This window comes from Acanthisitta chloris, unplaced genomic scaffold (assembly GCF_000695815.1).
Source record: "Acanthisitta chloris isolate BGI_N310 unplaced genomic scaffold, ASM69581v1 scaffold2904, whole genome shotgun sequence".
In the NCBI taxonomy this organism is placed as follows: Eukaryota; Metazoa; Chordata; class Aves; order Passeriformes; family Acanthisittidae; genus Acanthisitta; species Acanthisitta chloris.
In genome coordinates, this window is record NW_008668545.1 from 6,241 (window position 1) to 16,418 (window position 10,178).

A 10,178-nucleotide genomic window follows, 5' to 3' on the forward strand; every position below is an offset into this window, starting at 1 on the left:
TGTGCCTTTTCTCCCATTCTAGTGAAACATGTTGCAAGAAAAAGAAGAAACTGAATGTGTTAGATTTGCTGTGCAAATTGTGTTTTTCCCTATAAAAAGAAAGGTTTCTGCAATGCAGTGCTGAACTCTTGCAGCTTACTAAAGCGCTTTGAATTTCACGAGTACTTCAAAGTGCTTAAAATGATTTCTAACAAAATGCAGCTAAATTAAGTACTTGCTAGACAGGAAACAAGAACAAAAAATCCTACAAAGGCACGATGTGGCTGCCACTGGGAAAATGTCAGGTACTTGCTTCTTGTAGAAAATCGAACATAACTAATTTAAAATCCAGATAATTTTCCTTAGGGAAAAAAAACCCAAACCAGCAGTAAACTGTTCGGGAGCTGGTGGATTTCTTTGTTTCTTGAGGATGGTAAAGATTCGTGCAGAGACATCAGCAAAGGGCAGCTTTCTGAGCTGTTCCCTGCCAATTGCTGACAAAGGCAGTCCTAATGAATCATTCTGAATTGTGATCATGTGCTACCAGCCCACAGTGAGCTGCCAAAGAGGAAGTGCAGCTTGTTTTCTTTCATTTTCTTGATTCCTATGCTGTAGGAAGATGAAAGGAGAAGGAGGAGGAGGCAACAGCGGCAGCCAAACTTAATAAATAATTCTGACGATTCCTGATATCAAATGGAGGCCCCTGAGTGGGACCCACTGAAAAATGACACCCTTCCGCCGACCCTGACGCCAGCTGTCCCTCCGTATGTGAAGTTGGGCCTGACCATTGTATATACTGTTTTTTATTCACTGCTTTTTGTGTTCATCTACGTCCAGCTCTGGCTGGTCCTTCACTACAGGCACAAGAGGTTCAGTTACCAAACTGTCTTTCTGTTTCTGTGCTTGTTTTGGGCCTCTCTTAGGACTGTGCTCTTTTCATTTTACTTCAAAGACTTTGTCACAGCAAATTCTCTCAGCCCCTTCATCTTCTGGCTTCTCTATTGCTTCCCAGTCTGCCTCCAGTTTTTCACCCTGACCCTGATGAATCTTTACTTCACACAGGTAAGCAACAGATATTTGGTTGATTAAATCTAACAGCATGGTAAAGCATTATTTTGTAAGAATCATGTAAAAAATGTAACTTAAAAATGTACCTTGCCAATACAAAAAGCAAATTTCAGTTGTTTAGTTGGGTACTTTAACTTTTGATTTATATGCAAGTTCTCAGTGTTACGATGAATCTGGAGCTTGAAGTGATCTTTGCAGGAATGGCATTTAATATACCTACTGTCTATAAATTAGGTGTCATTCAATTTAAAGGTGGGGGAAAATGTATAGGAGAGCTTGAAAGCTGGACACTCAAAATGGCATTCTATTATTATGCTTTATTATTGCTGATATTAGACTTTATAAACCTTCTGGCTTACCAGACTAGATCTCTGTGTGCAGTTAGAATTGTGATTTCTAATTCTGCCAGCAAAGCTTCGCCCTCCCCCACACCCGCCCCCCCCCCCCCCCCCCCCCCAGTTTTTCATAACTTAGCTAACATGCTTCTGAGTGAGACTTCTATTATGTGCATCACAATTAAAACTGTTGATCGAGTCCCACTGCAGACCCAAATTCCTATAATGATCCATTTTGCAAACAGCTTTGTTACTGGACCCCAGTAAGTGCAAAGTGCTGTGCAGATATGCACCCTCTGTCTCAAGGACACCCTGATGTAAATGTAAATTAGCTGTATGGTGGGGTAAAGGAAACAGTATCTCCATTTCAGAAAGAAGTCTTGAGAGTGTATCTGTGCCACAGACAGCTAAGAAGACAGATTAATTAAGCTGCACAGTGCCCCAGGTTGCTGCAGTTAAACTTGCTTGGAAATATTTATGGTGAGCTTGGGTATCTTGCACTGGTCCACAGGATGGGCTGTTGGCATGCTGAGGCAAAGAAAAGCTGTTGGGCTTGCCTAAGATCTCACAGGAAGCTTGCAGGAGGGCTAAGACTGGATTCTCTGTCTCCTCAATCCCACTACAGTGCCTGGAGCAGTATGCCAAATCTGCACTCAGGTGATCCTTGTCAAAGTCCACTTTCCCAGTGCAGGAGCAATCCATCAGGAGAGCACCAGCCAGCCCTGGAAGTGCCCAGGATGCTTTGGGTGTTGCCACTTGGAACTAGCTTGGTGCCTGGTGCTTCTGTAGTCCCCATGGTGTTTAACAGTGCTCCATGGTGATGACAGACCTATCAATTCTGAACAGCCTGGCTGGAGAGATCAGGTTGCTTGTAAGAGCTGCCATCCCAGAGCTGAAAAAGCAGCAATATAAGCATGATAGTTGCATGAAGATCACTTGAGTTGTAGAGGGTATTAAATACTTAGCACCACATACACAGTTCTATGCCTAGGTTTACTTCTCTGGATTCAGTGTCTGAAACACCTGCTAACTCACCCCATTCCAATCCCTGGGACTCAAGATATATTAAGGGATTACAGGAACCTTTCATCTACATGCTACTCAAATCCAACTCAGGCATGTGGTGACCTAGGGTTTATCCCATAGCCATTGTGAGAGTCATTTGATAACAGTGCAGTTTCCCAGGGCCAAATGTCCATCATTGCACACAGCACTGAGACTAAGTCATAGCCTTATGTGAGATTCTTCCCTCAGACACACATGTAGGGCTGCCATGGAAGTCTGGAGGCAGAATGCAGTGTGCGGGCTCTTGGCCAAGGGAAGCAGGGGCTGGCGTGAGCACAGAGGGAGCACAGCAGTCTGTGCATTAGTGTCAGCACTCAGGAGGCTTAGTGTTGTGGGTAGCATTCCTTTTGTCTAAGGAAGATCTAAAAAGAGAGCACGCAGAATGCACACATATGTCCTTTTAACTTATTTTTAGCTTTGCTGTCTGATAGCACTCAGGAAGTACAAGTCGGTGGTTGGAAACAGAAAAAAGGCTAAGTCTATTGGTTCTGTCTTTGAGACAATTCCTGCTTTGTCATCCTGAGTCCTCATGATCTTCCTCTGAATCACTCTGTCAAAGAGTGTAAAAGTTACCTGTCTTGAGGAGTTGATGTGAGGCATTTGAGACAGTATTTGCAAAGGACTTTCAAAGTTTGTGATGTGCCTCAAAATCTTTAAAGATCATGGGCCTCTGTAGACAGGCATATGATTAGTATTGTTGTTTGCTTTAGAGCTGGTTGCTCTCAGTGAAATTTCATCTCAAATATCTCCCTGGCCAAAAGAAAACCTTAAGAAATACAAGCACAGCCATTGTAGAAGTATAACATAAGACACAGAGTAAGTGCACATATTTTTAATTCACTGTTATTAATTCTTTACTTCTAACCATTAAATGGTGGTTTGGCTTGAAATTCAGCATCTTGAGACTGTATTTAATGTGCATCTAGCTTTCCACAGTAGGCAAGCAAGAACTAGTGTGAAAGGGGTGGGGAGAGGGAATTTTGTTTTCAGTAATGGCTTATAACTTCACAGACCTGTTCAGAAACAACTTTAATCCTTTTATGCTCTAGAAGGCAGGCAAGAAGGGTCTGCAGCTGTGTCTATTGCATGAGAACCATGCTCTTTAACTGGTGCTTAGCTAAAGGGAAAGCAGTGATCTGTGTATAGTATAGGGACAGAAGACTGGAGGAGACCTTATGGGTCTCTAGAATTTGCAGGTGTTTGTTTATTGTCTGCTGTACAGCAGCCACCATTCCTAATGTGGCACTGCTAGGAAAGCTTTTAGACTTAGATGTGAGAAGAAAAAAGTGATTCAGAAAGTATTGCAAATCCTCCTGGCCAAAAAAATCCACCTCATTTGGCAAGTGCCTGAGGGTATTTTTCAGAATAATAAGCACCTTTGAACTCAACAGAAAGTTAGCCACAACTGTTCTCTTTTTTAATAGGTATCCCAAAGCAACAGGGAAATTTCAGCTGTGTTTTATGTGTAGCAAGACAAATAAGTCCTGATGACAACAGCACAGCAAAGTTTTGTTCCCAGACTTGTGCATAAGCATCAGCAGCTGCAGCAGAAAGAGCTGCAATGTATTGAGGCAGGTTGCTAAAGAAGGAGACCTGTGAACTAAAGGGAAGTTAGAATCAAAATAGTTTTGATCCATAACAAGGAATCTTGGATTAAGAGCCAAGTTTAGGGTCCTTGACTACAGTTTTAATGCCCTACTTAGGGCAGAATAGAAAGGGTGCTGCAGAAAAAGCTTGCATCATATTAGTTCCTTTCAGAAATCCCATACTGGAGAAAATTCACGTGATTTCTAGTGAAATAACTAAATATATTAGAATTTATTAATCCTGTGCCTATAGTCATCCTCTTCTAAAGAAAAAATAATAGTGTGACGTCTCAGGATAAGTCTCTGTCTACTTGGAAATCATTAAAAGAAATCTCAAGTGAAGATGAGATCCAGTAGTACTTTTGTAAAACAACAGCATAACAACAGCAAGTAACTGCACTGTACCAAGCCAGAGCAGCTCCCTGATCCTGGGCCATCAGATAGGGAGCCAAAGTGTGCATATCCACCTACAGGGACCAAACGTCCCATACATATTTGCCTCACATATGCAGCTTCCAGGGGTCTATTTTGCTAGTTGATTAAGCAAAGACTGCAAGGTGGCAAGTAACATATATTCCACTTTAAGTGGCTCCAGAGAGTGAGGATGCCAGGACTGAAGCACACTTTGCCTGTGTCCTGCTTCCCCAAACCGTCCCTGCTCCTGACAAGGGGAGGTTGAGATGAGTCCTGAAGCTCTACAGTCAGTGCTGTGGGCAAAAGCATAAAGAGGCTCTGGGAAATAAAGTAAGCTGCCTTATTTTGGTGCATGTGAGGGGTGGGCAGAGAAGGACTTGCTTCACTTTGTCCTGTTTGCTTAGACTTTACATTTCCCTGGGGAACAGCATACAACTGAAGCAGGAGGGAGGCTAGGCTGAAGGGTTACAGGCTCAAAGAACAAGGTCAGGGCCAAAGACCGTGAGCTACAGAGGACACTGGAAATCCCAGGCCTCCCCTGCAGCCAGGAACAGCAAACAATTTGGTGGCTGTAGGTTTTACAATCAGGTTGGGAACTTCTCCAGGGCCTAGGGAATGTAGTGTCGAGCTAAAAAGTTATGAGACTGTATGGGTGGAGAAGGGCTGGTAGGCAGACTAACCTCTCTTCCTCCTCCCTAACCATCTTCCCTTTTCTCTGGCATCCAGATTGAGAAGTTTACCCTGCCTCAAAGGCAGGGCTGATAAAATCAGGGGCTTTCAAATGAAGAGAAATTGTACCAAGTAAGGCAGTTCAGAGAGCAGCTGGCCATGCCAGAAGTGCCTGACAGGGTGGAGTAAAACCAGCACAAGATTTTCCAAGAGTTTAGGTGTATCTCAGTGGAACTGGGGTAGATGCTAGCTCTGGGAGGAAAATAAAGAGAACTCTCTTCCTCTAACTACTGGGGATAGCATTTCAAAAGTTCTCACCAGTGAGAGAACACTGAGAACTTTTTATTTCGGAGAAATATTTATTTTGTAGTAGAAATTAATAAACCATATATTATAAAGCTTATTATTAATCTAGGGCATGCTTTAGATGCACATAGAACTACTGGGTGTCTAACTACATATAGTAAAGCATCTGCAAATATGTTTGCTATAAAAATGTTGCCTCTAGTATTGAATCTACAGAAGACAAATTGCAACTGCAGACTGGCTGGCTGTCAGCATCTGACATGAGGAATGAGGTCATTTGACTTAGAAAATCATTTGATAGGAAAGCTACACATGAACATTTACTGTGGCTGTCAGCCCCACAATCATCCCTGTCCTTTCAGGACTATTTTTACCAATTTACAGAAGACTGAGTGTGGTAGTGAGTCATGTTGCCCAGTCTGTAGGCCTTACAAACTGTAGAGTTTAGCGAGTAGAGGGGAAACTTGCTTGTTTTAGGGAATGTGATCCAAGTGAAAGAATGAACATGGGAGAAAGAGAGCAAGGGGAAGGTGGACCTGGGACTGACTGGAAGATACACAGCAGAAGAAAGGTATATGTGCTGATGGTCAGGGGCTCTGGGCCTGCGTGAGGCTGTGGCATATTTTCAGGGTTCAAAGAGAAGTCTGCATGGAGTGTGACAAGGGAAGAGAGGGATTGTGCTGAAAGGAACTGGGAAGCAAACATACATGCTATGCTTAGAGAGTTTTTGAAATGAGAGCTGGTAAATAGAGCTGAAGTTCATTCCTGTGCAGAGGGCCAGCTTGAGACATATGCAAGCACTTAACACATACCTGAGGCTTTTTGGTAAGCTGAGCTGTGGCTCCTGTAAAAGCGAATGGATCAGCTAGCACTGGAAGTACAGTGGAGGTTTGTGCCAGCCATCGTATCAAATCAGCTAAATCAGAGCATGAACTGTTGACTTTGACACCTGTTTCATTAATACTTTTAGGGCCAAAGTAGCTCCTGCTTCACTTTCATAATTGTAGCTGGAACCTCCAGCAGCTCCAGCAGCCTGGCCCTGTCTGCTGACTCTGCTGCCAGCAGCTCTGCAGAGCTCTCTGCGGCCGAGCTGCTGAGGGGCTCCCATGCCATCCCACTGCTGGGGCCTGGTAAAATGTCCTTGAGGTCAGCTGTTTACATCAGTTCCTGCAGTGGGAATTTTTCCTGGCTGTATGAAGGGCTTTTTGGAGTCCTTTTGAACTGCTGCAGTTTTATATGCCAGACATATACCTCAGGGGAGTGGAGAAGGGAGTGTGAGAATCTCATTTGAGGTTTCCAATCCTTTGGCAAAAACAAGCAGTCAAAACAGGATATTTCTCCTTTAAAGAGCAAGCAAAAGGGGAAATAATTTTAAGAAGAACTAGGTAACCCTTTAGACATTAGAAAATTAGCAAGGACATTCACTGAGTTTTCCATGTTACTGTTCATCTTGGGGCTCTCTGAAAGATCTTTTTAAAAGGGCCTGCCTTCTGCTTGCTGTTTAGTCTATTCTTAGGAATAGTCTGGTTTGCTCTGGTTTGCTGGAAGACTTGCTTAGATGACTCAGATATTGACTGGAAGCTTTCTCAACACTGCTGTGGGGAGGGGCATTGAGCAACCAGTCTCTTGAGCTAAATGTCTGCTAAAAGCAAAAACCTGCACCCACGCAAGTAAGGTATATTGAGATCAGCTTCTCACATCCTTACTCCCACTGAACAGCCCTTTATTCTGTAACAATCACATTGCTTCCAGCAAGGCTATTTATGAACTAAGTCCCCATCAGTGTTTCAGCAAAGGTGGCAGAGCCTGGCTGTCTGTGTTTCTGCCTAGCAGTAAATTGGTAAGAATTGTCCATGCCCGATACTGTAGCTTTCATTCTATGTAACATCCATTTTCTGTACAGTGTTTGTTTTCTTTCTTAATGGTAATTTTGCTCTGCTAAAATTCAGAACATTTATCATTTGGAACAGATTCACATGCAGAATCAGAGCAACAGCTGTTTTCGTGACCTTGAATCTGGAGATCCTCCTGGATCTGCAGCAGTAACATCACATTCAGTTTTAACTAAATTATCCATGGAGCTCATGCTGGATAGAGCAGTCTAAGATTGGTATATGTGGCAGGACTGCTCTGTGACATTGTGGTGATGAGTGGGTAATTTTATGGGGAACCACAGGAGATGGTATTTAGGAACTTGTCGATTTTCTAGGTTTTTTGGACCCAGAACAACTCATTGCCCACTGCAAATTGCTTGTCTTGTGCAGTTCTTTGCACAGGCTCCGAACACATCTGTTCAGTATGGCTCCTGAAAGGTGTCAACTGTAATAGTACAATATGTGTAAGTGCTATTCACAACAGGTGAGGATTGTGGAATGGCCCTAGAGACAAGTTTTACTTGTTTAGTTTCATTGAGGTCAGGAATCTGTTCCCTCCTGCTTGCTCAGAGTCTCTTCCAAAATAAACAGGGGAGGCAATAAGTCTTGTACAAGAAGCATATGGGAAGTATTTTGAACCTCATCTCTTCTCTAAAAGTGGCAGTTACTCTTTATGCACAGTAGAAGTGCAGAACATACACAAGCCTCTTGTACCTCCCCTTTCAGTAGCAAGTAAGTAAAACAGCATAAATCTTCTTCCTGAACTCCTGTGAGAATTCACGATCCAGGAATTTGGAGAATGAATCACAAAAATCTTCCGTAAGGGATACTGCCAGAGATGTTATCTATTTGAAAACACTATCAATGTTTGCAGAATATTTTTAGAGATTTTTTTTCCTCCAAATTTTCAGTTTTATTCTCAGCCTGCTGAAAAACTCTGTGTTCTCTGCTGGTTCAGATAGTGCTAAGCAGGCTGATGCATCACATAAATAATTTCCATGTCCAGGCAGATGTTTATGGTGAATAGGACTTAAATGACAAGTTGTTCCAGGAGCACTGGAACAAGTGGAGCCTGATTTTCTCCAGATCTGTGTCTCAGGATTGACTCTGAGCTGTTTGCATAAGTGGGGTATTTCTTACGACACTTTGCTATGCATAGAATCTTTATGCAGGATTCTCCTCACAGAGGTCATGTATCAGATGCATTTATAGAGTTCCTTGCTCCTGTTGGGTCAATAAATTTTAGGAGTGTGATAAAAGATCATGTCTTTGGTACTTCAAGTGTTTTTCCATCAGTTCTCTGACAGGAGTATTTTAAGATTTTAAAGGACAGATAACAGATTGACAGGCAGACACATGCCTACACATACACTGTGATCACGTAAGTCCTGTTTCCTTGGGAAAGTATGATAATCATAGCAAATATTATGCAAATTTTAGTAAAGGGCATGCAAAACCAAGTTAAATGGATAAGGCAGGCTAACTCGAGGAGAAAATGATTAGGAAACAACACAGAATATGTTGTACAGCATGGGAAGGGTTTGTAATACTAGTAAGCAGTGTTCTTCAGTGTTAGTTTGAATGAACATTTGTAAACTGAGTTTGTTTGGAAACCATGTTAGCTTATAAAAAAACAGTGATGCTTTCCTGCAATTTTTTAGTTAGCACGATATAAAATATGGTAATATATTTTTGTATATTTTCTGATGGTAGTTAAACACCTGTGACAGATATTACCTAGCTACATTGCAGAAAACATGTCAGTATTTTGTCTTTTCTGTTACAGCAAGGTAACTGCTGGGCCTGAGCTGTCTCTCTGTAAAAATTCTTATTGTTGTATAGTGAAGAGATAGTCAGCAGAAGTCAAATAATACCCTGGGGTAAAATAATAAGTTTGGTTTTTGATGGCATCTTTTTGGCAATATAACATGGATACAAACATATATATCTAATTTCAGGCCAGGGTACTATGAGAGACTCTTCATGGGAACAGAGCATCAGACCTGGTATGAGCTGGTCTATATGACACACATGTACTGTTAGGTCATGTAAGAGCCTGTAATTATTTGCCTCTATGATTATACTGGCATTGGTCTTATTGTGAATACTGATATAAAGGACCGTACTCCTAAGCCAGAGGAAGTTAAAATAGTGGTGTAGACAATTTGTATACAAGTACATCATAATCAGCTGCTGAGTGGTTTTAATACTTTGCTTAGAGCTTGCCTGCCATGGGTAAGCAATCTATGCAAAATCTGTTATGTAATGAGGCCTGTCATTACATTTCTTGTGAGCTGTCAGACAGGACTGCTGTGGATCACGGTGTCTTTCTCTACTGACATGTATGCTACAGTTGATGCAATATTTTTTTTTGTTTTGCAGGTGATTTTCAAAGCTAAATCAAAATATTCCCCAGAGCTACTGAAATACAGGTAAGAACTCAGCAAATACCCAATGTGGAAAAGAGGAGTAGCCATGCTCTGAGAAACACTGCATCATTTATGATTTGTGGTGCTCATATCTCAGCTATTCATATTTATATACCAGTGTTTTATGACGATGGTTCTGAGGCCAGCTTCTTCCCAGGATGTTTAGAAGACTGTGTCCTTTCCCAACACAAGGACCATTATTAGACAGTCACATATTTCAAAGGTAAATATTTCAAATGCCAGCAGAAAATGCCCACCCTGGTGATTCGTTTATGGGCTCTTAACATTTGTGTTGCTAGGCAAATTCAGATCCAGTGCTTTGGTGAAAGAAACGGACTGACAGGGTTGGTGTTTTTTTGACAGGAATGAGGGGGAGTGGGTATGTTTTAACCTGTGAGGTCAGTGGTAATAAAAGACTTAAAAGTTTTGGACAGATGAGAGAAGAGTAGTGAA

The 10,178-nt window shown here is 42.0% G+C and overlaps 1 protein-coding gene across 2 annotated transcripts in view; it reads left to right on the plus strand.

Moving 5' to 3' along the window:
- Window positions 1-529: 529 nt before the first annotated feature.
- The window catches only part of GPR137B (G protein-coupled receptor 137B), a 24,135-nt gene continuing 14,486 nt past the window's right edge, over window positions 530-10,178 (plus strand). The window contains exons 1-2 of one of the 2 annotated variants that reach the window (XM_009072919.1): window positions 530-1,041; window positions 9,679-9,728. In XM_009072919.1, coding sequence (XP_009071167.1) covers window positions 673-1,041; window positions 9,679-9,728 — 419 coding nt within the window. In that variant the 5' untranslated portion in view covers window positions 530-672. The remainder of the gene's footprint in view (window positions 1,042-9,678; window positions 9,729-10,178) is intronic. The other variant, XM_009072921.1, reaches the window with a different exon arrangement.